At 42.0% G+C, this 27,553-nt stretch overlaps 1 protein-coding gene and 1 long non-coding RNA gene across 2 annotated transcripts in view; both read left to right on the forward strand.

The window, feature by feature from the left end:
* hoxd3a (homeobox D3a) overlaps positions 1 to 957 on the forward strand; it is a 17,385-nt gene extending 16,428 nt beyond the window's left edge. The window contains exon 4 of the mRNA XM_019857633.1: positions 113 to 957. Within this exon, the coding sequence (XP_019713192.1) occupies positions 113 to 855 (743 nt within the window). The 3' untranslated portion in view covers positions 856 to 957. The remainder of the gene's footprint in view (positions 1 to 112) is intronic.
* A 12,580-nt stretch (positions 958 to 13,537) lies between these two features.
* Positions 13,538 to 27,553, forward strand: part of LOC109507855 (uncharacterized) — an 82,575-nt gene continuing 68,559 nt past the window's right edge. Inside the window, exons 1-2 of the long non-coding RNA XR_002166548.1 lie at positions 13,538 to 13,602; positions 24,623 to 24,687. This is a non-coding gene — a long non-coding RNA (uncharacterized LOC109507855). The remainder of the gene's footprint in view (positions 13,603 to 24,622; positions 24,688 to 27,553) is intronic.

Genomic DNA, 27,553 nt, shown 5'->3' on the forward strand with positions numbered 1-27,553 from the left:
CAATAATACATCTTTATTGTTTAATCTATATGGTTTCATAATCAGCCCATAGGTCACAAAATAGCTCCCAAATTTGCATCAATGTGTTTTTTTTTTTTTTTCCTTTACGCAGGAGAGGTGAGCGACGAAAAGAGCCCGACCGGGCCGGCGTCCAAGCGTGTCCGAACAGCGTACACCAGCGCACAGCTGGTGGAACTGGAGAAGGAGTTCCACTTCAACCGCTACCTCTGCCGCCCACGCAGAGTGGAGATGGCCAATCTGCTGAACCTGACCGAGCGCCAGATCAAGATCTGGTTCCAGAACAGGAGGATGAAATACAAAAAGGACCAAAAGTCCAAAGGGATCGCGCACTCGCCCCTGGGGCACTCCCCGGACAGAAGCCCGCCGCTCACCGGCGCCAATCACATGGGCTACTCGGGCCAGCTGGGAAGCTCGCTGGCTTACGACGCGCCGTCGCCTCCGCCCTTCGCCAAGCCCCAGCAGAACATGTACGGCCTGGCCGCCTACACGGCCCCGCTGGGCGGCTGCATGCCGCAGCAGAAGCGCTACCAGAGCGCCGAGTACGAGCACCACGGCATGCAGAGCGGCGCCACCTTCGCCGGCGCCAACCTGCAGGGCAGCCCCGTGTACGTGGGAGGGAACTTTGTGGATTCCATGCCGGCCTCGGGGCCCGTGTTCAACTTGGGCCACCTTCCCCACCCGTCGTCCACCAGCGTGGACTACAGCTGCGCCGCCCAGATCCCGGGGAACCACCACCACGGACCCTGCGACCCCCACCCCACCTACACGGACCTCACCTCGCACCAAGCCACTCAGGGAAGGATTCAGGAAGCGCCCAAGCTCACGCACTTGTAATAGAAGTGCGGATCTGTGTGAGTGGGTGTGTGCCAATATTATGACGCCGCGCTCTTTTTTATTACCTCACTATTCGAATAACTCCGAGCGAGTCGTGTGCATTCTTATCACCATCGCAGTATTGATATGACTATTATTGTGCATTTTCTTTTCGAAACAATTCTCCCACGTTATTGAACACGTGGGGATGGATGTCCGAGAGCTCTTGATTTTTTTTCCCTCCCCTAAATATATAAATATATAAAGTGCAATGCGCATTTTGGACTGAATTTTTGACTTGAAGTAAGGCTTGTAGGTGATGAACGTAGAAACTCATCAGTAGTGAGAAGGACTTTTAGTCCTTTTTTTTGTCAGGATCTCATCCTCGTCATCTTATTTATTTATTTTCATGATTATTGAATAATCGTTTTTGGGCTCTTATCTATTTATTATTTAATGATTGCACATTATTTATCGTTTATAAGCGAGTATTTATACGTGTTTTTTCTTTTTGTAAGATTGGACAGATCAGTGCACTTGATGGCAAAACAGGGTTGTTAAAAAAAAAAAATCTAATTGTACATCGGGGCCAAATGGGGCATTTTATAGTGTATAAGCACCACTATGTGTCCATGGTTAATCTTGTGTGGAATCTTAAGCAAATCGTAGACTATCGAAGTATCAAAATATTGTACACACCAGCATGTCATTTTGGTTTTTCTACTCATTGTCTGCCGTCGTTACTCATCAAATTACCAGACCCCGATGAGATTGAAATGTTCTATTTTATTGTGTTGGACATTTTGTAAATAAAGTGCTCAAACTTGACGGTTTTATTTCCACGAGACGGCGTGTGTTTTCATTATGAATATAAAGATAATATCCGTGGCTTGTTTGGTTTGCTCCAGGCTACCCGGGGGCCAATTGACCGCCACTGGACTTTACAAACAAGGAGAAGAGGATCAATAAATGAGACACCAGCAGATCCAAGTTATATAGTGCATTTCAGCGAAATATAAAAGCCCCCCTCCCCCCAACAGGTTATTGACGTTTTATTATTACTTACGACAACGAACGTCTGATTATTACGAAGAAGAAAATGAGCCCTATCCTTATATTGATTGGGTGGATTTTAAAACATATCCAATGTATTGACGAGCATGAGGAAAGGGGAGAAAGTGCATGCGCGTGCGCGTTATAATATGTATGCACGCGTTCACGTGGGAGAGAAAGAGAGAGCAGTTCATCCTTTATTGCTCCTGGAGAGCCATTTCAAAGCTCATTAATCAAAAACTCGTCGCTTTCAGACTCCTCGCTGATTCCTCCTCCTCGCCAACAAAGCGTCTGCATTCCAAATGCACGGAACACACTTCAAACCGTGCGGGCTAATCTTGAATTGGGGAAGGGTGGGGGGGGGGGCGATAAACACGCTGCGTGCACGTTGTTCCCTCAAATGTTGCCATGAATCTGTCCCCCTACGACTCAACATTTGGCCTCGCAAATCGGAGCTGTAGTCATAATTTGTGAAATTACGATTATGGTTAAGGTATGGTGGATTCCATTTTTTTTAAATTTATGACAAATATCTATAGCAGGATTCAGAAACATTTTATATAATTTTTTTCCCCATGTAACATCTTAATGGCAAATATTAAAAACAGCAGTGTTGGAAGAAAAAAAAGGCTAATTAAATGAACGATATTTAACTAATGTCATAAAATGGATTAAAAATTTATGACAAATATCTACAGCAGGGTTCTGAAACATTTTATATAATTTTTTTTCCCCATGTAACATCTTAATGGCAAATATTAAAAACAGCAGCGTTGGAAGAAAAAAAGGCTAATTAAATGAACGATATTTAACTAATGTCATAAAATGGATTAAACACAAATTCATGTTACATTGTCAGGCTAAACTATGCACAGTTAGACCATTTCACTCATATTCTTTTGCAAATCAGTGTTTAGTAAGTTAACTATTCTATTTGAACTCGATAAAGTATCTTTCATATTAGTTATTCTATTTATCTTAAGCGATAAAAGCAAAACATTTTATGCAATAAATCTAATAGTGCTTATTGTAAAACAGATTAATTTATTGCTTAACAAATAATAGCATATTAAATCGCAATCACAAAATTGATGGGGAGTGGGGGAGAAATCACAATTAGATTGTTTTTCAAAACTATTCAGCCTTACCATTAGTGCTACTCCAGTGATCTATTCTGCCATATGCACCTCTGCTTTCTGCACAGGTAAACTCAATTTACTTAAACAACCGAAAGAAGAATAAACAAGTGAAAATACTATCGAAGAAATAATGTAATCAACAATTAGGTGTACTTTGTTTATATGTCGCTAAATAGACGTCCTTTCGTTCGGCATTGTTGAATGCAAAGCCTACAGTGAAAATGGACGAATTTTAAACAAACAAAAGGTTTAAAAATGACATTTTCGTTGGACAACACTTAGTAAAATGGATTGAGCCAATCGGGCTGTCAGTTTAAACGCGCCAACCAAACAAAAAAAAAAAACTCTAAATATATAATTATATTTTATGGAAAGTGAAGTGCAGCCCTCGTGCTCATGCTGTGACCCTGATTGGAGCTCCAGCAGCGCATGCGCAGTGGCTGGACGTCAACAAGGGCTGCTCAGTGCTGTGGCGGCGTCGACACGTCCACGCGCACCCTTTGCTAACGTTCGTGTTGGTCTTCCACGGACTCCGGTGATGTGGGGGCGAAATTAAAAGCGACAAAGATGCAATTTGGAGGAGAAACGAGCGCTCAATTGGTGTGGACGAAGATCTCGCGATACTTCCGGCTGCATCCATCTCCATTCCGTCAGGATGAATGTTGTGTTTGCCTCGCTGAATGGAATATGGACACGCCGCGGGACTGCTTTAAAAACAAATATATATATTTTTTTCAAATATATTAAGGCACTTTTTAATTATATTTTGCTGCTTCTGGTGACAACAGGAGTCTTGCGGGTGCGGTGGATCCAGAACTAACTTATGACTGAAAATGGGACACGCGGAAGGATTTTTTTCCCTCTCCCACCATAATCAACAGAAGCGAGATTGTTAAATGTAAAGTGAAGTGCTGTGCAAGTCTTCTTTGCTTTTGGGACTGATCCTGCGCACGAGATGTCAACATGGAAGCTGGAGGAGGATGGAAAAAAATGCTCTTGTTATTTTCCTACTTAAATTGTTCATTTTTGTTTGAGACATTACCACCGCTACCCCTAAAGGCAATTTAATACTGTAAATAATCTAATATGACTTCAAGTGATTTTGTATGGTGTATACTTTATGGACTACGATTGATCTTTAACGTAATACTGAAGAAAAAGGCTTGTATTAAATGTTATATTCATGTTTACAATAAAAGACTTGAAATACTTGTGTTTTTTTTTTATCAGTACTAAAATTTGATATTGCAGTTCGGCTGATTAAAATTGAGTGATGTGTTGTTTTGATGCTATCAGATTGGGAACATGCATACAGTAAAAAGAAAACAAGCTTTGGGACACCGGACGACAACAGGAGCTATCAGTTCAATCTTCTGTATTGCTACAACAATAAATGATATCCTGAAACAAGAACTCTACTGGTTGAATGACTCCCATGTGGTTAATATGTGGAGGTTCAGAAATATAAACAGTAAAAAGGCACAGTAAGGTTGTAAATAATTTCTATACTGTATTTATATATTGTTATTGTATTCAATGGAGCCACTTAACATTTTTTTATGACAAAAGCACACTTTGCTGTCTTTTACAACCTTCTGCTGGTAAATGTATTTACTTTCATTTGAGACGATCTCAAAATGACAAACGTGTGTCTTAAAAAGGGTTGCTTTTGGAAACACCAAGTGAGAGCTACTCCCGTAACACCACGTTGTCTTAAGAAACATAAAAAAAATATATATATGCACAACTAAATCAGTTATGTGAACAATCTTGATAGGTCACTAACGTGCAAAAGGAGACTTGAGGCTGGGAGGTGCGTCTTTTCACGCTGAGAAAAAACACAGGAGACTGACCTCGACTTACAGGGTACATGGGTCAACATTGCGATAGAGTACTTTCGGCATCCTCATCAGAATCATGAAAGTCACCATCAAAATGTATGGATGAATTATACAGATATGATATATATACTAGCACGGCTCGAAATATAGACAAAGAAAATCAGCAAAGAGATAATCCGCAAGTATGCAGGGGTCGACGATTCAATTTTTTAAATTATTGTGAGTTTTGCATGTGTACTTGAGACTGACACCATTTTGTATTTCTTCATTGAAGCCCGAGACAGTGGAAAGTTGCAGAAAAAAAAAAATTAAACCGTTGTTGTGTAATTATCAACTGATTTTTGTGCACCGTTTAACGTGTCCACTTCGTCATAGTGAACTATCACTTGATATTCAAATGTATCTATTTTTTAAATAATACACTCTCGGCTTAGTAACTGAATCATGTTGGGAAGTGACGGTCCACCCATCTACTCGTTAAGTGCTACCATTAGCCCAAAATGTCCACGCTGCCGTTGTCCGCCCTGTCAACATATGAACATTTTGCTGTTTGCATGTACTGTATATTGTCTGCTTTCAGTTAATTTACATAAAAAATGTGGTGGCTTAAACAATATGCATTTCTAACAGCCTAATACATACTTGATACAAAGAATATGAAGCTAATTTGAAAATCGCAACTTTGTTCTATCATTTGTTGTCAATGTCTACGCTTTGCTGCTTTGGCTGTTTTCTACAGGGTAGACTTAACAGACACGTTTACTGCCTTCACAATCCATTTTTTTCAATCACAGGTGGCGTCATCCAAAAGCAAAATAAAAACAAATCCTGCCAGTGTGAATGATCCTTTTCGATTGTCTCACGAGTTCAAGGAATCTCGTTTCAAATCTTAAAAGCCAAACACACAGGCTTGCCAATTCATAAGACGCTGAAACAGTGAGCGGCAGAAGAGTAACTAGCTGAGAAACGTGAACTGAAGTCTGCGGAGCAGAAGTGTGGGGATTTACGGCAGCTCTTACGTGTGGCTGATAGATATAATTGTAAGTGAAATAAATGACTCACTCCCGCGGCTATGATTTAGGAGGGCCCGACCAGGATGCTCCTCTCCTCCTCCCTGGTGAGAGATAACTCGGTGATGGGAGGAAACCTGAAGTAACACACACATTAGCCACGCCTGCCCCACAAGAGCCCCCCCACCCCCTCGACGCCATTGCCCAGGATTAGTCGCCTGCACTCTTTTGGTGATGCCCAAACAGATTTCCTTCCGTATGAAATTATGAGTGAATATATTGCATCTTCATTTATCTTTGGAAAACCCCTCCTGTGCTCGGTGCGATACTCGGCTCTTGGCGCTTTCCATAATGACATTAGTCTTCTGCTACACAGCAGAATTGATTGCCCAGCAAAATGAACTTGGCTTTGCTATAAATTACACCTATGGATCATAAGAAATGTGTTATTTTGTTTAAAACAGTACCTAATATAATTAGAGCTCTAATTCATGGCAAGCTACAAGTGCGCCTATTACAGTAACAGGCTTTGGAATTTAATCTGTCTTCCGGATAAAGAATGATCCCCGGTCGTTTTCATTTGTAATCTCAGACACATTATTTCAATAAAGTAGCCTGCAATTTAACGATACGAGGGTGATTGTGGAATGAATAACAATCTTCTTATATTTCAATCTAAAAGTTAACAATTCATCTCAGGCAGGAAGTTCGGGAACTTTTTAGGGGAAGATCAACCAGATTGTGCACTTGTACCGAATGTTGTTGCCTGCGTAGCTCATCACTGTGGGGAAAAAAGTAGCGAGTGCCATCCAAAACCAAATTTGAACGAGGAGACTACTTTTCGATTCCTGTAGTCAAAGTATTAAGGGAGGCTCAGGGTAATCCATTAAACAATTAAGTGATTGTTTGTAATTTGGTCAATTTTGTGGGCTGGACTGAGTAATTATGAGAAAATGAACTGCACTACTTGATTGCAAGTTGAAGAGGTGCTGGTTGAACACAAAACTGGCATCAAGACAGGAGTTCAGATCATTCAGAGCCAGAGAAAATGAGAGAGAGTCAGATCCATCTCATTAAAATAACATTGAGTGGAACCTCATGTACAAACCTCGATTTTAGCTATTTGTGGGCTGGCTTGGTATGATTCTCAAACGACTGTTTGACCGTCCTTCGATTTGGACATACAGCAATACCGAAATTAAATCATTCAAAACGAACCCAAAAATCTTATATATAATAACTGACAAAGACGAAAATTGATCAAAAAACAAACAAAAAAAATATGTTTTATGGGTGGGCTGGAACGGATTAATGGCATTCCCATCCATTTCAATGGAGAGAGATGATTTGAATGCTTTGAGTAACAAGCAATGTCGTGGAAAGAATTAAACTCGTATCTCAAGGCATCATGACAAAAATATATATTTAATCGATGAATGCGTTTTTGGCAGTCAATCTATGAAATGTAGTCAAAGGTGCCATCCCTAAGGGAACCACGTTGACTTTTTTTTTCCCATGCATCACAATAGTCTCCTTTGTGATTCCTCACTGTTGAGCCATTATGGTGATGCAAACAACCACCTTTGAATACAAGGCGACACTTTTACTATCTGTATTTTTTTTCCTCCTCGACGCTTTTGTCTTTACTGTGTAAAGCAAGAGCACAGCGGCACTTCTCAGGGTTAAGTAATTCTGCACTGCTGAGGAAGACATTTGATTTCATTTGTAGCGTGTCTTGCAGCGGGCGGAGGTGAGTCCACCTTTGGCTGCGGGAGGAGTGAAGCGGCGCGCATATCTAGTGTTTGGAGACACCAAATTGACAATGCATTCATCTTTGAATAATGTAAATGCCCCGAGAATATGGTGGCGGCGGTCCGAGAGCGTCCGCCGAGGGCGCGGGGCTGTCAGCCACCGTTGCCACGGTGGCTTGCGCCACCGCAGCATAATGTGGACTCCGGCTCCCCTGGAGCATCGGGGGCTGCCTCGGGCCCCACATTCCCACTGCGGCACGCTGCACCCGCTCCCCACTTAATTTACTTTCTGCACGGAGGTGTCATTGCAGAAAAGGCTGCCAAGTGGGGATCTTATCGAATCGCTGCCTTTAAAAAAATGGAGCCAGTTAAAGTGCAATTTCTATATGTGGAGGGAGACACACAACAGGAGAAGAAGTGTCATTAATGCTAAAACATGTAATTAGCGATAACCAAAGTTGTTAGAAGACGATAAGTAGTTATAAATGCAGATAGACGTGCTGGGAAAAATCTCTTCTTCTTCTTCTTGTCAATTTGAAATGGTGCTCACAAACAGGTTGCATTAGTGCTACCTATTGGAAATATGGAGAATAGACAAAGTGCGCAAGACCTGAAAATTATTATGGCGACTGAGGCTGTCTCCCCCCCTCCCCATACAAGGGCATTACAGTATGTACGTACACTGTGAAAAAAACATCCCTTAAAAAAACGTAATAACATCGGGGGACACTATCTTTCTCCAAGCATTTGCTCCTCCTGGTCTATGAAGGATGTGTAAGATGTAACCAATGGACGGGTGGTACAATTTATATTCTGTGATGGGCAGTTCTGATCATTCACCGGAGACAAACAGCAAAAAAGGAAAATTGCATCATTAGTTGCACAAAAATTGAATGGAAAAGAAGGTGTGGAATGATCTTGCTTGTTTGCATGCAGCAATCAATACAGAACCTGACGAATGATAATACACCGAATGCAAATTTCAGTGTGTGCAAAGCAATAATAATAACAACAGTAAGTATATCATTTCCCTGAATTTATTGAACGTGGTGAGTTATCGTGTCGCCTGGAGACGCAAAGACGTATGGTTTTAAAATGGATGCTTCCTGGCAGGCTGACAGGGCTGCTCAGTGAGGCAAAGTGCTAGTAAATTATTTGTCCTCTGCAGTTCTGCCCTAATTCCTCTGGGAAGCACTGCTATTGTGTTTGCCAAAGAGAATAATGATAAATGGGCTTCCAATCAAACTTGAACATTTTTGGGATGCACTCAAGCCACCAGGCACAATCTGAATGCATTTGCGGTCCCCTGCACGAGATGCACCAACTATTATCCTTACAACCCTCAGGGGCTATTTACACAACACAAACACACACACACAAACAATATCTATGTGTGTGTGTGTATGTATATATATATCTGGTAATGACCGATCACACCTCACCTGTTTTTTGAAGCTGAGCCATGATTGGTTGTTTCCTGAGCCCTGAGTATCTGTGATGTCATTTTTCAGTTGACAGTAAGTGGCAAAATGGCCGCCCCCTGAGGTGGACAAAAACGGGTGGATTTTACTGCTTAACTTGTATTCTACATAGGTGATATTAATCAGAATGCCGTATTTAGACTGGTGGTGCTGCATAGAACATTTTTGCATTGGCTTCCCCTTTAATAAATGAGTAATGTGTATTTGTCAATCCAGGACATTTCCGCTACAAATCCTCTGGCTTTTCAAGCCTACAATTCTGAACCATAAATGTACAATCATCCTTTTCTCGACTGCTGCTGGCTCGTCCAGAAGCACTCGCCCCCATCTGTTCCCTCTCGGGAGTGTGACAAAATGCATTTCTCTGACAAAAAGATCCTCTTGACTGGAGTAGAGGTTTTCCTCAGCCATTTTTAAAGGTTACGGGCGGGGTAAATGCCACCGCCATTTGCTCACAGTTAATCAGGTCTGGTTTTGCAGATAAAGCAGAGGCAAAACTTTGGTGTAATGCTCCAAAGGCGTTGTCTTAGCTTCCAGGCCTTTTATAGAGGCGGCTGCATTTCCGCAGGAAGCGAGGTAAAGAGCGTGGCTGTCAGCAGGGTGTGATTTGTGGCACGGACGCCCTCGCCAACTGTGAGGCACCGAGGTGTGACCGCAGAGATGGCGAACACCTCCAGCTGCCTCAGGGCCAGCCAGTCAATTATACAATAGTGTGCATGCCGAGCAATGACGTGTGCTCAGTGGAGCAAGGGCATAGAGGGAATGCATTTCGGAGTGGTTAATAGCCACAGTGGCACTTTCATCACAGCAATTTTGTTCACATACTATTGTGTCTGGCAAAATGTGTCCAAATGTTAGCATCAGTGCAAATGGACTCCCACAGCTGTTCGATTTTCTATACCAGCCAAACAATGATGTCAGAAAGTGGCAGAGTAATCCCTTTTGGCGAAGAAAACATTGACTAATTGTTGAAAGGTTCGGGCTAAAACACATAGGAGTTGCAAATTGCAGCTAATAACAATTTTGAGCAAGCTTTTTTGGAAATGTAGTGAGCTAATTTATTCAACATTAAATGTTGCAACACGATACTGAAGCTACTCACCAGAAATATGTCGTGTGCATGCAGTTTTAATCCATGGCTGCCAAAAACATGTTGCCCGCCAGAGCTACGTTAGCTAGTTCTGTTTGCTGACATTGTTGGAATGACTAGCTTAGCTGGTGACTGTCATGTTACCTTCAGCAAATACCTCTATGTGTGTCCTTCTATTTGGTCTTGGAGCGAATGAAGTCAACCAGAAGAGACACTTTTAAGGTTCAAAACTCCCAGGGGAAATGTATCTTCTGTGGACGTTTTTGCACAGTGATCACGAAAAGTAGCTTCACAATTCAAAAGCTATTTGATGTTGAGAACAGCTAATGTTACGAAAACACTACGGGAAAATGTAGTTAAAATTGTAATGCCGCTACTGCCCAAAACTGGTAGTTTATACAATACTGTATAAAGTGTGTGCCTACACGGCCACACAGAAGTTATGACTTCCATTTTGAGTTTTCATTGGGCTAAGTTAAACACACCTATGTCCACAATCCAGTTTCCCACCTTAAAATCCAAAGAACAAGTAAGAACCTGCGGCGCTGCGCTTTTGTGAGGTACACTGAGATCTCCCATGACATGTTTATCTGTATTTCATGTAACTGCTCACTCACGAGGCGTGCAAACAAGGTACCAAGAGCCAAAGAAAAACCAAACCCACGCTGACTAAAGGGACCCAACATGACATTCTGCCATCTTGCAATGTCATGCATGTGTAAAGCAACTTAAGAGGCATGCTTTTCCCCAAAATGTTCAAATTCCAAGTTGTACAACTACATTAGTATATGGTGGGATATCGCAACTGGGAAAAAAAAGTGCATAATACAAGCAGTCTACCTCAGTCTACGTATAGTGGGATATAGCAACTGGGAAAAAAAAAGTGCATAATACAAGCAGTCTACCTCAGTCCGGGGATATTTCGGTCACTTGAGGATCTCAACTGTTTATGAGGACCATGTGTGGAAATCTCCAAGAGGGTCCTTGTTCAAAGCAAGCCGCCACTCCTTTGTGAAACACGTTATCGTGTGCATGCAGATGTGCTTTTTGTTAGAGCCTTGCACCTCATCCATTACCTCGGGCCTGCCAGGGAGATAGCGCAGAATGAATCTATTCAAAAAGGACCATGACAGAGCAGGCTGCTTAGCTGAACTTTCCATGAACTAGGCTCAGCAGCGGGATCCATGCATCACATCAAAAAAAAAAAAAAAAAAAGTAATTTCTTGCTGCTTCTCTGGTCCGCGCTCCATACAGATTGCTACTATCATCATGGTCTGGCGTGCCCATGTATCAATCTGTCATTCTGATATTTGCTTTGAGCGCCGACTATCCTTCCTGAGAGAACTGGCAAGTTTGTGATCCCCTTATCTTGCTGAATCAATGTGTCACTGTGTGGCCTGCTCAGATATAACTTAAACATATCGACTCACTCGCCAAAGAAATCACATTTAAAAACACCTCAGTATGATACACACTTCTACACCACTGTCAACTGCAGTTTAAATATCCTATTTGTCAAAGTTACTGTTTGTGAATCAAAACCCCGCACTGTTGTCTTTATGAACATAAATTGATAGCCCACTATTGAGCTAGCTAGCTAGCTAGCTAGAAAGCAAGCAAGCAAGCTAGCTAGCTAGCTTCTAACTAGTAAGATTAGATGGATAGATAAAGCAAGCAAGCTAGCTTCTAACTAGTAAGATTAGATGGATAGATAGATAGCAACACAGCACATTGCAAGATATTAATGTCGTAAATAAGAAATATGAGTCTTGCATTGTACAGCCACACAAGTTAATAAAATCAGTCCATTCTATTTGTTTATTTGACTACATATCATTGCAACATAAAAAGCAGCAATTCTACCGATGTTCCCGTAACCTTTCTCAAACCGGACGACTAGATGTGACTACATGACAATAGGCATTGCTCAGTCAACTTGCCCTGTCAGGACAACCTGCATGTGAACTGCACATAAAACATACAGAAAAGAATGTCGCTTGCTCACTGCACTGAAATTAAAAGACGAACGCAGGAGCTTTATCCATGCTCAAACCAAAGGCTGCAGAGAAAAGCAGCGCTGACAATGCATGACAACTCCTGTTGCTATTCTTGTTGCATTGCATACGCTCCAGGCTACAAGTGGGACAGAAAGAAGCAACAGCACCTCAGACATCAGAAGACTTTTGGGAGGTGTGTTGCTCCCTTGTCAACACAACAAGCAACTATTTGTTTCCCGAATTACAAAGGACGCGCTCAAGACTTTATGGTGGAACACTGCAAAGCCTTATTGAAGCTTCTAATAAAGAGGTCGCCAAATCTTTTGAAACTCTTTGTGTACTGAATAATGCAGAGGTTGACGAGTTATGCACACATTTTTGAAAAACAAAAACAAATTTGCTCAAATGACAGTACCTTTAATTGTATGTCGTTATGAATAATTATTGATATTCAATGTGAAGACACTGATCATGTTCATGATTTCTCACATTAACAAGGAGTTAGGAAATAGATTATTACTGTACACTTCTACAATCTCTGCAAGTTTTAACATTTTCAATGATAATTTGTTCAAAATTCCGGGGAAATCACATTGTGTCACCACGGGTGGGCTATTTATACAGGAGGCTGCAGGTTCCACATGTGGACTTTGGGAACTACCAAAATTCGACTTTTTTTTTTTTTTAATAATCGTATCACCCTGGACAATAAGCGATAAGATGTGGATAAGCCGATTAGTAATATTTCATTAATTTCATATAATACATTATTATTTATTTGGTGATGGTACAGATAAAGGAAAATACACTTATGTGGTCAAACAGAACAACTTTCATTCCCCCAGGTTTAATTTCATAAGAATACAGCCACACAGTCCTAAATAATCAATATTGGCATTTGTCATCTACAGCATTACATCCGATGGCAATTTATTTGATGAGATGTGATTATTATTTTATTTATTTGTTTTTCATCTCAGTTGCATGTCATGTATACCCAAAACCCAAAAAATAGCACAGATACATAAATAAATGTCAGGGCAAAAAGTAAAAGAAAAAACATCACCACGTACACCAGCAATTGTCAGATGACCAGGCAAAGTCTGGACATAATGAAGATTCCAGAGGGTAGACACAGATAAAAAGTTTTGATAAAATAAATAATTACAATTATTCACAAAAACTCAAGACAGATTCAAGACAGGTGCGACTCATGAGGCAACGCCCACTCTTCAGGTGACAACTGAGAAAGCAAACGAGTCAGGATCACAACAGCAACAACAAAACAAGCCTCAACATGTACTGTTCAAAAAAAAACAAAACAAAAAAAAAAAACAAGACAAAAAAAAAAGCAATGGGAAGAAGAAAACCTATTGCCGCCACAACTGTATTTGATCATCTCTATCGTAAGTAAATATCTTTTTTCCTGGATTGGCATGGCTTCAAAATATTCACCCACACGCACTGCTCAAAATGCATATTCACTGCCGCTGGGTGTAGTTTTCACCATAAACGTAGCCAGAAAAGTCAGAGTAGTTCAAAACAAATGACGAACAACACCACGGCGGGTGGAAGCATTCATTATTGTCATCATGCAAATGATTTTACGTGCCAAATTATGAAACGCCGCCCCAATCAAATCAGCAATCAACAAGCTTCATATAGACATTTCACAAAACACTTGCGGTTTTCTACGACCACTTCATCACACAATCGCAACCAAAAGCACAAAAAGACTTAAGCAAACACGTTTTGCAACAACCAACCAGCGAACAAACAAACAAATAAAAACAAGCAAACTCACCAAAGATACTTTGAGGCCGGAGATCTGATAGAAGTCCGAGGAGAAGCATCCTAGCCAATGTCCAGAATGCATAATCCATACAAATGTTAAAAATTAATCCAGGGTAGATTATTAACATTTGCATATACGTCATGCACCCCAAATCAAACATTTTAGAGAAAAAAAAAAGTCAGCAGGTGCTTTCCCACTTCCTTTTGTCACAGGTGAGTGCAATGTCATTGGTTGAGCGGATCAGCAAATCAGAACTCAATGTATTTTAAGGTCACAGAAGTTGCGGTGCCGCACTTGACCTTTTATGAGTGTGTTTTCACATTTAGCCGGTGTAAATTAAAAATCAAAGCTGACAGTTTTTGAGTGCAGATTAACAATCAACAGTGTGTATTTTTAATTATTTTTCTTTCCCCGATTGCTTTGCTGCTCTCGGAGGAGAACGCTAAGGGAAAGTCAAAAGGTGACATTAGCACTGGAAACAAAGACAAATGTTTTGCTGCCTCAGCACACGCTGGTGATGTGACCCCACTCACGCACTGCCGGGTTTGCAGTATGCAAACTCGGACGGTGGTGAAAACGGAATTTCTCTCTTCCTCTGAAAATGAACCTGATTGTAAGTTGAGAGGTTCGTAGTTTTGTAGTGGATAGCTTTACTTTAAAAATGGGCAAAAGGAGAGATGGAATCCTTTGAAGGCAGTTTTTTATTTTCCCAACGTCTGCACCTCCGAACGAACGAACAAGAACACACCTCCTTCCCGGAAACACCAAACACTTCCTGGTTTCCTTAACCAATCATATAATATCAACATAAACTTGTTTAAGCAATTATTAAACGGAATGTAACCTAGTTAACGGTAACACAAAAGAACATAATGCTCAAATATAAAATGAAAATAATTATTAATTTAACATAAGCTTACATGATTCGGACCTCGGAAATTTAGGCTGAGGAACTGGTCCTGCTGTGACAGTAGTTGACAACTTGTCGAAGTGGAGCAGCATCCTCCATGTGACGAGGTGTCGACCGTATCGTCAAGAGACAGCGTGAGGAGCATTTAGGCTCCAAAGTATTTGAAAAAATAAAAATAAATAAAGTGCAGCATTGTGTATGTAATTAACAGTAGCGAAACATGTGACCTTATGAAGTCTCTGTGGCTGTATTCTCTGCTTCGACGCTCAATCAGATTTCAATGACGGTCGTTGAAAATGAATTGTTGTGCCATTTGGGTCTTGTGCATAACAAATCCACTGTGGTGAGAAATTGAACTTTTCATGCAACAAACCAAGGAGCGGTGTCACATCCTCGCAAACGTGCTGAGCCGGCAAAACGCTCGCTTTGTTTCCACTGCAAATGTCATCTTTTCACTTTGCCCTTTGCTCACCTCCAAGAGCAGCGAAGCAATGATTGCAAAAAATTGTTTCACTAATGAAATGGCACATTTAAGTGCAGCCGAATTTATTTATTTATTTGTTTATTTTTAATGTGAACAAATTGACAAATTTGATGTTGTTCTAAAGACGTATTTCCAAAATATATCATGGCACACAAGGACGGTACAACTTAATCTGGGAAGTGTGCTCTGAAAACGGTCCTAAAAGAAATGAGCTAGCACACCGGTGTCAAATTCAAGGCCCAGGGGTCAGATCCAGCCGGCCACGTCATTTTATGTGGCCCGCGAAATCCAATCATGTGTGTCAACTTCCATGATTGCTAAAATCTGTATTGAAATGAAAATGGAGTGTGTAATAAATAACGTTGAGATTTTGCAATAATCCTCTCATGCTGTTCACACTCACTTGAACAATAATTGAACAAACTATTAGAGTTGACTGATTTCCAAACTAGTGATGCATCAATTTTTGTGTACAAATAATTACACGATGAGATGATTAAACGTTTATTTGGTTTCACTGTCATAATGGCCCTCCGAACGTAACTCAAAAGTGGCCAGCGACAAAAATGAGTTTGACACCCATGTGGTAGCATGTGTGGTCAGTGAGTCTTTGTGCGAGTGTCTGGGTGTGAGCTGTGGCCAACAGCAGCAAATGTCTTTATATGTATAAATGTTCTCCCGATGTTCAATAAACAGCAGAAACGTGTAAAATAATGCTGTATAGCAGGGCAAACAATGATTTTTTTTTTCTTGTAGCTTTGCTCCAGGCGGAGCAGTATTGTTCGGACTGAATTTCATTTTGCTTATTGCTGTCCAGGTCAAGACAGCCACTGTGTCTTTCTGCAAGAGACAGTTAAAAGGATGCTATAGGCCCTGGGGCGATGAGGAAATGTGATCACGTAGAAGTTTTTTTTTTCTTTCTTGCTAGTTTTAAGAGAGGGTCAACATGTGTGCGGAGATTTGCTGCAAAGTGGGTGAAGAAGCAAGGAGGACTTGACAAGATGAATTGGGAGGTGGTGTTGGTCGTGGTGTCTTTTTTGAAGTGTGTGTGTGTGTGTGTGTGTGTGTGCTTTGTAATGCACAGCAACTCCAAGGCAGAGCCCCGGTTCCTTCGTTTAATTTCGTCCTGGGGAAGAAGGAGAAAGCCGTTGGAATCTTGAAACTTGGCTGTCCAGCTCTCTGTTTTGAAGAGACGCCCGCATGTCTTCCCTGTTTCTCTTTAACTCAGAGAACGTGGGGTGGGGTGAGGGGGAGGTGTGGGGTGGGGGGGCGGTATTCTAATTAATCTGTTAATGACAGTCGGGGCTGTCATAAACTCGGGGAGTGCATAATAAATTGCCGTAATAAAAATTAAGATTGCATGCATCATTGAAGCCTTCGGAGGGTTTGTTTAATGTAGTTTGAAGGGAAAAAAAATGGTCACAGCCGACGTGACGTCCGGCGCTTCGGCAGGAGAATGCTAATTTCTGAATGACACTTAACCTGCTGCGGCTCAACCGCAACTGAGGGAGGTTCAGGGGGAACCTAATGAGTTTTTCCGCAGCCCATTTTGAAACTCACTCAACTGGATGGCCCGCTTTGTATCCGCAAGGCAAAAATGAGAAGAAGGAAAACTTTGCTAGTGGGCTAAGACTTTGTCCTTTAAAAATAATCCAACCTGTTTCCCTTTTTTTTTTTTTTTAAAAATCGATGCTTGGCGACTGGATATGGATACTGACATCACACTTACATATTGAGCTCATCTCATGTTAAGATAAACCTTTTCAGGGACAGCGGTTAAGACAGTGGACAGCTTATCATGTTATCAGGTTACAGGGTGCATGAAAGGGTTAAAAAAAAAAAACACCAGCCAGGGAGGAATATGTAATCAAATTCAAATTGGCAATGCAGTGAGTGTAGACGAATACAATTTTCAAATTGCTCTAGTCCACACGTGTGTAAAACTAGTGTCGTTAACACTCAAGACTGCTCCTGGTCTCGAGACCAGATTTTGAAGTTTTTGGTCTTGTCTCTCATAACTCCCAACTTCCAAATGTCTATCTATGCATGTTTTTCGGTTTTGTACTTGATGGACTTGGTATTCTTTCACTTCAGTGATATTGAATATGATAAAATGAAGAAGCAATTTGTAAAAGACTTTTGGAAAAAAACAAACATGCAAAAGAAAATCCTCTGCAGTGTGCAGATTCTGGCTTCTTCAACTCACTAAAATGGTGTCGAGCAATCTCAAAAGAAAACATAAAAACAGCGAAACTATCGCTAACTCTAAGTAACGCTAGCGACTCGATTTTTTTTTTTTTGGCCTAAAATGAATATTAGCCCTTTCAGGGACAGCGCTTACGACAGTGGGCATCTTATCATATTATCTGATTCCAGGGTGCATGAAAGGATGAATTCCACTTTCTTGGCTTAAGTCCAACAGATATGTATTTTGCATTATAGTTCATAGCTTTTGCCCAGATAGCTCAATTGGCTGTCTTTCATTTTCAATCGGAAGCGAGACCTTCGCAGCAGTTTCACAGAAACGAGTGACATAAACCCATGACCCCCTGTACCGTATACAGCAAAACCTCTGGTTTTGCAATTGACGGATGAAGTTAATACTGCTCTGACTGTCGGTCAAAATGGAGCATTCTTCTCTCGGAATTTTGCATCTCATTGGACAGAGCCGGCGTGCTTCATGTCGTGTCTGCGGAGCGTACGTGCGAGCCTGTGAGAAATAGTCGGGAGGTCAAAGGCAGCGCTGTTGGCTTGTTCTTCTTCCTCTTAACCGCAACATGAAAGGTGCTGCGTCGTAGAGGCTGAAGGGGGCACGGCATCATGTCAGCAGCCGGGCAATTCCTCTTCTTTGATGGGGAAAGAAAGCTTCCGTTCCCAGAGGAACTAAAGTGCAAAGTCTTGTGGAACTACGCAAACCCATTTGAGTATTATTTTCGGGTTGGGGGAATAATTAATTTCATTTATCGTTTTTTTTTTTGTTTTTTTGGCAGGGGTCACATTAATTTTCAACCCCGCCCACCACTTATTGGCTTCTCTAGCCTGCTGCTGTGCAATTTTTGCACTAAAGTTCAGTGTGAAAACCTCACCGTGGCCCGTCGATTAAAATGCTGCCACGAACGTCCTACTTCAAGATTTTCTCATCAAATGTCATTGCGTTGACGACTTTAAATATCGTCTTGTTGACTTCCCCTCTTGCCATGATGACTTTAAATCTCTTCTTTTTTGGTTTCTGTACCTGCTGACCCTAATATGCTGTCGTAAAGAAGCTAATTTGTTTTTGGTTGAAAAAACATAAAAAAATAAAAATTGGGATTTTATTTGAACCCTGTCATGCTCCCTGTAACCTGATAACATGATAAGATGTCCACTGTAGTCACCGCTGTCCCTGAAATGGTTAAGATCATATCGCCCACCCATGCTCGTTGGACACGGCTGTTCTACTCGCGCACTGAATTGTCTTCATAACGAGTACATGTAACCGAAGGTGGAGGTCAAGGACCCTTATATTCAAATGGCTTTTCAATACGACACACACACAATATGACGATGACGGTGTGTGACCTTTTTATCTATGCAGACACCTTTTTCTCATCCGTGCCTTCAACAACACAGGTCGGCCGAGTGTGTTCCTGTCTGGTCACAGCATCTGTGTCGCCTCTGCTGGCCCTCTCAGGAACCGAATAGTTGCTGATGTTGTTCAGGACATAAGGGCCTCCAGTTTGGAGCTGAGCCTGAAGGCAGGCTTCTAGATTGCACTTGTAGCCTGACACCAGTTGACACAAAATAGTTGGCAGGGTCACCTTACAAAAACATCTCTCTCGCTCTCTGGGTGAACAATGACAGATAGACAGACAGATATTTTTGTTGACAGACAGCCCACAGCACTCTAAATGAGTCCAAGCTCAGCGAGGAAGATTTAGTCGTGAACTTTCAAGTGACAACATCCTTCCTGTCCCGCTGTTCAACTTGGCAAGAGTCTCTTGGTGTCAGACCGATTGCAGTTGGAAATTAATCATGACCAATGTCTGGTCAAGCTTTTGAACAGGGTTTTGTTTGGCATTACACTTGAAGTTTGGTGAACATTAAAAAAAAAAAAAAAAAAAACAACCCACAGACACACATAGGATTCGAAGTGATTGAAGACGACAGTGATCTTCTTGGATGAGCTGCGTCTTTCATTGTGGATCGTCCACGTTTCATAAAAGACAGCAGCGGGCCTGTGATGTTTCAAATGAAGTGAAACATAATATGGATGTTCGACATACATCGAGGAAGTGATTAATGGGTGCGGGACGATGAGGTGTCAGTGTTACTTACAGGTCAACTGCTTTGTGCGGTGGCCCAACAATGCTTTCTACATCTTCGCACTTACACACTTCAAGTCAAGTAGCTCGTTGTCAAGTCTTTCTTAAAGAGGCTTTAATCGGTTTATTGCAACTTGAAGTTGAAATTGATATCAAATTAAACAAGAAACAAAGAGAATGACGCACCGTTTATTTACATCAACTACAAAGCTTTGGTTTAGCTAAGTCCGTTGAGCTCAGTGCTCACAAACAATGCAAATGGGCGAAACAATAACATCCCTCACAAACTGATGTTTGAACACAAAGGGTGTAGCAAAACATAGACGGACAATATAACAATACTCACAGGCATATATTTTTTTATGCTCTGCAAAAAACGACTCGAATTGCATCATGTTACTGAGCCAGTTGAGAAACTTTTCTTCGTGTGTGTGTCTATATCGGTATTACACTTTATTGCAGTTTGATACGACTGTACCTTTATCTTTATTTTTATAGATTAAGGCTGAACAAGTAATCAAATTCAAATCAGCATGACAATGTCATCCAATTTTTGTAATGGAAAAGAAAATGGCAATTTAGAAAAAACAAAAACAAACTTCTCCTTCATATCGGTTGGCTAGAAGGCTTTATTTTTTTAGATCTGTGTATATTTTATTTATATTTTGTTTAGATACGTGCTTAAGTAGTACAGTCCAGATGTTTACAGTGTTTCAAAATCAATCGGCCCCATTACAGGGATGCATGAACATCGCCAACAGGCTGATGAAAGTGATGAGGATTCTACAAACCATAATAATCACAATAGCAATTGCGCTGCCACCAGAGTTGAGTATGGAAAGTTTCCACAAAGGACACGTAAGGCAAATAGGCACCGGACATTATACATTAGACCATAGCAGCTTTGCACCGCCCCAATGGACCGTTCACTTTTTCATACATTTAGGGAAAAATATAATCATTCTTTTTAATTACTGCTCCTAGGCACCCTATTAAAATTGTAATTCACCTCATCCACCTCGATTGATCTGTTCACCGTGGGTGGCTGTGGTGAAATGCACTGTATAATATTCACGCCGCTCCACGCCCCGGTTGTGCTGCGTGTCAGAAGGCATCTCGCGGCGAATCCCTCAGCCACCTCGCATCGCAGCCTGTGGAACTGATGATGTGAAGAGCATCGCTCTGCAGCTCCATGCTAGTAATCACGGGACTGAAGAAACACATACATCATCCGCCACACGGGCTTGGCGCGGCGAGAGAAAGGCCTTCGCATCACGTAAGGTGTCGGACAAATGACGGCCACGCGTGTTTTGTCTCCTCGCGGATGGCCGCGTGTCTTCAGCGGAGGAGGGAGAAAAAGAGAGGAAAAAAAAAGATGGGCCTGGCACTCCACCACCCCCTCCCCCATGGCCCGCTCTCTCTTCTTGGCTTCCTCCATCCGTCTTATTGTTGCACATCCCTGGCTTCGCCTTCTCCCCTGCAGGAGCTTTGATATCGGCAACACAGTTAGTGCCCCCTCCGCGGAAATAACAGTGGAAAAGATGACATCAATTCTTTGCCAATTGTTTGACACATGCGGGGCATCGTCCTTGCGACGATCATCAACACTCTGTCACCTCAAGCTACGAGCACTGCCACTGCAGCTTTGCGTTTCGCTGCTGAGCCGTCACACTGAAAAGCTTACGTAAGGCCGGGGCACCTCCACTGGAACATTTGGACATGACAGAGCATGCGCAATATGTTACTTTTGATAACGTCTTTGTGTCAAAATATCTCAATAGCACAGACTATTTATAAACTTGACAGAAAAAAAAAACATAATTTGCAAAACAATTCGGAACCTGGTGAATGTTTTCATCATGTACAATACAATAGACTGTTGTTTTTGTTGGTCCGCTGGAACGGATTAATGCCATTTACATTCATTTCAATGGAGAAAGGTGCTCCGACTGTGGTCACAAATTTAATTTAACTCATTCGCACACCATATGTGTTTGTCAGACTGCGCAAGCTGAAAACTTGTTCAGGTTTATTTCCCCGGATGACTAAATTACAGCCCGCACTCAGTGTACTTCTACTAAGAGGGTCTGCCTGCATGTGAGTGAATAAGAGAGACAGTAAATGTTAGCTAAGCTCATGACTATTTGGCTTATTCCTCGAAGCTCTTCCAAACTCATTTTAGTCCATCTCATTTGTAGTCTGTTATTAAATTGCGACCAGTGATGCATTGCGGCGCATATGTTGCATCTTCAGGAAACAAAATGATCTGACACATTGCATGCGCGGTACAATTATAGAGCATGGATATGAGACGTAGTGCTGGATCAATACTTGATTCGGTTGGATGAAGAATGATGTGCAGCCCAGGACGGAACAAAATACAGCGAGAAGCAAAACAAAAAAGAACCCAACAAAAAAAAAAGCACTCATGAAAGCTGTTCATTATCAGTGGGGGAGGTGTTTTGTCTCCGTGTAATGAGCTGTTGTCGTGCTGTGGTACAGTGTAGAGCAAGCAGAGGCAGCCCTATGCCGCCTGTACCATTCCATAATGTCCTTGCCCTTGATCACTTCCCGCTGCCTTCAATTGCACTGAAATGCATTATGAATTAATCACCTCGCCTCGCAATTTGCATAAAACACACACACATGCTACAGCACACCCTCACTTTTCACCTCTGCCTAGAAATGCTTGAGGAGAAACTGCGTTAAATGGCACAAGAATAGGAGAAGCAGATTGGTGATATTGTTTGGATCAGCACAGCATTTGAATTCCTTGGCATACTCCACAGGGATGTCATATTTAGCTTCTTGTATTCTGACAAATCTCTACATAAATTACAACAAATATCCAGGATTTACCTGCTGTGTTTATTCTGACTGTGAAAGACACTTATTGCGTGGAGCGGCTTGCTGACATAACAACAGATTTGCCTTCCAAGTGTTCAGGGAATTTGTGTAGCTACTGCAATGCACCTAACAAAGGAGCTGAAGATTGATTACAGAGTTTTGTATTTAGACAAATCACAACTTTGACAGGAAGGCAATTCGTCTGATAGGTTTTGGTGTAATTTCCCTCAGAATTGGCGCAGAGACAGAGGCTGTCACTGTGAGAAAAACATCTAACAAAAAGAAGAAAAACATAAATCATCTAATTATGTTGTCAGAGAAAAATCAGATTTGCCTTTGAGAAGTAATTTTTCCATTTTCAATTTTCCACGTCTTGGGGAGATTTAGTTCAATAAAACCAAGGTTGAAGTTTTTGGCCGTGATATCAGAACGGATGGTTGGTGCAAACTTGGGCTGAATGATTTGTCGTTTTGGGGTTGAAGGTGTGATATTAGACACCTCGATTTCACGATCCTGTTCCGGCTTCGCTGCTGCTTGCGAGCGCTAGTATCTAAGCTAACTTGCGCCGAACCATTATGGGCAGAAGCTTCGGCCTGCACGATGTAGATCCTCTCTTCGAAGTAACTAATCCTTTCCATGGAGGCAAACAAGTCTAACAAGAAGCGCTGTCACTCAAGGCGGACGAGAAGCTAAGCGTACAAACACGCCAAGCAGCAGAAGAGCGTATGCGAAAATGGAGAAGCTAATGCTAATCGCTAAACGAATGTGAAATGTACGGTAGAGTGGCGAAAGACCAGAGTAAGTGCGTAGGTGTAAAGTATACTTTTCCAATCGTTTGTCAGCCTCTATCTATCTATCAATCTATCTCTCTATCTATCTATCTATCTATCTATCTATCTATCTATCTATCTATCTATCTATCTATCTATCAGCTCAGTCTGATACAGGGTTGTGATAAAACCACAAAAATATTGTTAAAATAATACCTTTCAATCAAATCTGAGCGCAAAGGGAAAACGATACAGCCGTTCGGCACTTAATAATATCCAATTTCAGCAAATGTAATTCTGAGTTGGTAATTTGTGAGAAAAATGCCCGAAGTTATTTGACAGAGGGGGGAAAAGTGATGCAACAAGCGCCACACTGAGTTCGCAATGTGACTGACATCAGGCTTGTAACGCTTCCAATTTGCTTTGGCACAGAGCGACCACATTAACAACACGACTGCAGTCCTTCACCCACTGCTTTTCCTAAATGCCTCCGTTTGCATTTGTCACATCGCAATGTATCACTTGGAGGGGGGTGATGGGAAACCCTCCAAGAGTTGAGTGGCAGCCGGTCGACACGCGACCAGCAGCCAGGCCGTCCATAGCTCGGTCGCTCTCCAGTATATTTAAACACGCGCCGGCACCCGTGAGAAGGAGGCGTAGTACCTGACCCCTCGAAAAAAAGAGACCCTCACAAGCAAGGGAGAGGGGAAATTGTTTAATGAAGATGGATCACAGTGATGGCTTTACATTTCATTTCTTAACAGCGGGCATACGGCTTTATTACAGCCGGTCTCACGTTTGTCTTCCCACACGAGCCACTCAGGAGGCTCCAGCGCACTTATTTTACACAACGTTTTGTGACCTACCATGTGTGTGCACATGTTTTGAGGGAGGAAAAAAAAATCTGCCAACAATGTTGAACCGGCTCTGCCGGATGGTCTTCGGGGAAATGTTGACAATTTAGTCGAGTTCCATCTGGCCACATTCTGCCTGCTGCAAGGTCTCCAGTGAAGCGATGTCCTCTATCGCTAGTGAATGTCACAAGCCGTTCACCATTAGTGCACATTGGTTCCCCTGCAGGCTGCACATGCAAGGAAAGGAACTCAATCTCTCTGTTGTGCACATGCTCTCCTTTCCAATGTGCTCAAAGCAAAATAAGATTCAGTATAATGACTCCATGACAGCACCGTATTTCCTGAGCATTTCAATCGGTTTCACTAAGAAATGGAATGTGTCAAACAACTTGCACTTCATTGTTTGTACATCCACTATACCGCAGAGTTTAATTATTTTTTATTTTTTTGTAATTGTTTCAGCTTGTGGCACAACATGCCAGGGAGCACTGAGGTCTAATCAAGAGCAAGAAGAAGAGGCAAAAAAGGTACCCAACTAAGCTCCAGTAATTACGGCATGCCTGCGACTATTGTTGTAGGCTCGGTTTGCATGTGTTGCTACCGTAGGTGTGTTAAAGTAGCAATTATTCAAAGGTCTATGCTAATTTCCATGAGCCGGTCGATTGGGATTCATATTACATGTTCGCATTAAGATGTCTTTCGTTAGATTTAGTAGAAAATAGGATGGATGGATCACTGTTGTTTTTTATTTTTTTTTATTTTCAAAGTACTGTATTTACATCTCAATGCCCACAGAGTATGCCCAGAATGAAGAGTATTTTTTTATTCAGACTGTCAGTTAAGCTACCTGTGAGTGGCACGTTTGCCCCATTGCAGTGTGCTCCTTAGCTGGAATATCGTCTGCAACTCTGACCCTTTAGTTTAGACCTTAGGTCAGGGGTTCAAATGGACAATGACAGGCCCTCTGGCAGCAAATCTGAACCCTCCTGAGCTAAGACGAGGACACTCAGGAGCAACTCGGGGTCACCCTGACACTGAGCACCACGCAAGTTATATTCATATATGTTTGACAGCCCGCGTTGGCGGTTATCATTTATGCTACATTAAACATTCCGAAGGACTAATGCCTTGATTGGATTGGGGTGGATTAATTTATTGTCATTGTGTAAATGTACATCCAAATTAAAAGCTCAAGGGGACGACGGGGCGCATACCAATTAATAGAACAAAAGCAAAACACAATTACCGATTCAATTTAGTGGCACAAAGGAATCGTTTTGATGCTTCATTTCAAGATGTACGTTGACGGACGTGGAGGTGTGTTATTAGTGACGCGTAGCCGTCGAATGTAAAATGAAAGATAATGAAAGTTGGAGTCATCATAAAGCTCCGAACTTGCTCTGGTCTTGAACCAGGAGGAGTCGGGGGTTATTTGTCTGATATAACACAGATTTATGAGTCTTCCAGTGCACAGCTCGCTAGTCCTAATTAGGTAGTTACCATAAAATGGGATTTGTATCATCACATTTGCTGAGTGTAGCCTGGAAAGCTCGCCTCCCTTAACCTTATACATTTATGAATTTCGATATCATCGGGGGGCATAGAATACTTAGAGGAATAATTAATGCGGAGCGAAATGGAGTTTGAAAAGCCCGTGGTTTACCCTGTCATTGCTCCACCGTCAGCCGTTTGCAGTCGCCGAGGGATGGGGAGGGTCAGCGTGTCACGTCTGTTGCATGAGCGGCTCTGCCTCACGACTTCCATTTGCCCTAGTGTGCACCGCCTGCCCGCTTGCTTCTCCCTAATGACTCCTCCCTAATGCTGCGTGGAGCAGCAGAGGAATGCAATGTAAGTAGAGATAGGGGAGGCAATTGGGTCAAAATTAAAATGCCATCATTGGTCATATTTCAGTATGACTGGAGTTGCTCCGTATGATGTTCAAGCTTTTTATCCGTTGAATAATTAAGACATTAGACGTGGTTCGGAAGTGAAAGATTGTTGCGGACTCGGGGAGCTAATCGTAAAATTTGAAAACCGCAAAATTGGTACAAACATTAAACAATATTAATTTGTTTCCCCCACATTGAAATTCATTAAAATGCCATCAGTTGAATTCCAGGTTTCCAGCCTGCTCAAAACATTATATATTTTTGTTTTTAATAAATAAATAGAAGAGCATTGTATCTTATAAATACGTGAGAAAAGAAAGAAACTGTTTTCATATGTGAAGTGTAATTACTGCATGCAGTACAGTATTTGCGTGTTGAATGTGTGCCTTTAAGGGGTGTGGCCTAGTGAGTGATGTCAGGTTGCCGAGTTAGTCTTTTTCGTGTGAGTTTCTGGCCGTGAGTTGTGGCACACAGCAGCTGCCTGAGTCTTTTCGTTTTGTGTGTCTGACTGTGTGTCCCGTTCAGCCATCGGCTGACTGTGGCTCTCCTTGCCCACATGTGAGAACCTGGCAATAGTAAATATTAATATGTTTCAATATTTACAATATATAAAATCCTCTCAAGCAATTTTTGGCCTTGGAACTGACGAGTTGACAACTCGACTTTATGACCTGCGTCAATGTTTACCACTTGAAATCAAATAATCGCTAATCATGTTTTTTCTCGTCTTACAAGCTGAAAATTTACAGAGGCTTTTCCTCTCGCTTGCCTGCTGCCGTCACTGGATGATAATCCTCTTTGGAGCAGAGAAATGTCCAGCCAACAGCACAGCAGTCTTCAGAAGAACGGGCGGCTCAAAGATCACGGAAATTAACTGCGGTTGTGGATGAAAATAGCTCAGTTAGCCTGGCTAGCTTTGGCTATTTTGAGCGCCACTATTCCAAAACGATTCATACTCGTGAGACCTCGGGACTGGCGGCTGGGAATGAGGCCGGTAGCATGACTCACTGAGAAAATATGCAAGATTTTTGTCACCATGTTGTCATCACGTGAAGCTAACCGCCCACACGCACACCATATATCCAGTATTTTTCCTGCCATTTTTTCATACTATTGACACCATGCATGTTTTTGTGCTGGTATGCATTTTTTGGGGGCGGGGAGGTTGTTTGTGTGTGTGTGTGTGTGTGTGTGTGTGTGTGTGTGTGTGTGTGTGTGTGTGTGTGTGTGTGTGTGTGTGTTTTTTATTGGTGCACCACAGGGAGCAGAATGGGTTAATGGATGTCCACACGCGGATGAACCGAAGCAGTCATTAGTGCCGAGCCCACAGTGTCGCGGTGCAATGGTCTGTGGTTGTGTTGTGCTTCGGAAGTAAAATAATTGCAGGAAGCCTGGGACGCGGCTAAATCATGCCACCAGTCTGGGAAGAGAGGGCAGCAGACAGAAGCCGGACTATTCAGGCGGGATGCCCCTAAGTGCACTTCCCGTGCTGCGCCCCCGTCGG

Source organism: Hippocampus comes, unplaced genomic scaffold (genome assembly GCF_001891065.2).
Source record: "Hippocampus comes isolate QL1 unplaced genomic scaffold, H_comes_QL1_v1.1 scaffold359, whole genome shotgun sequence".
NCBI lineage: Eukaryota > Metazoa > Chordata > Actinopteri > Syngnathiformes > Syngnathidae > Hippocampus > Hippocampus comes.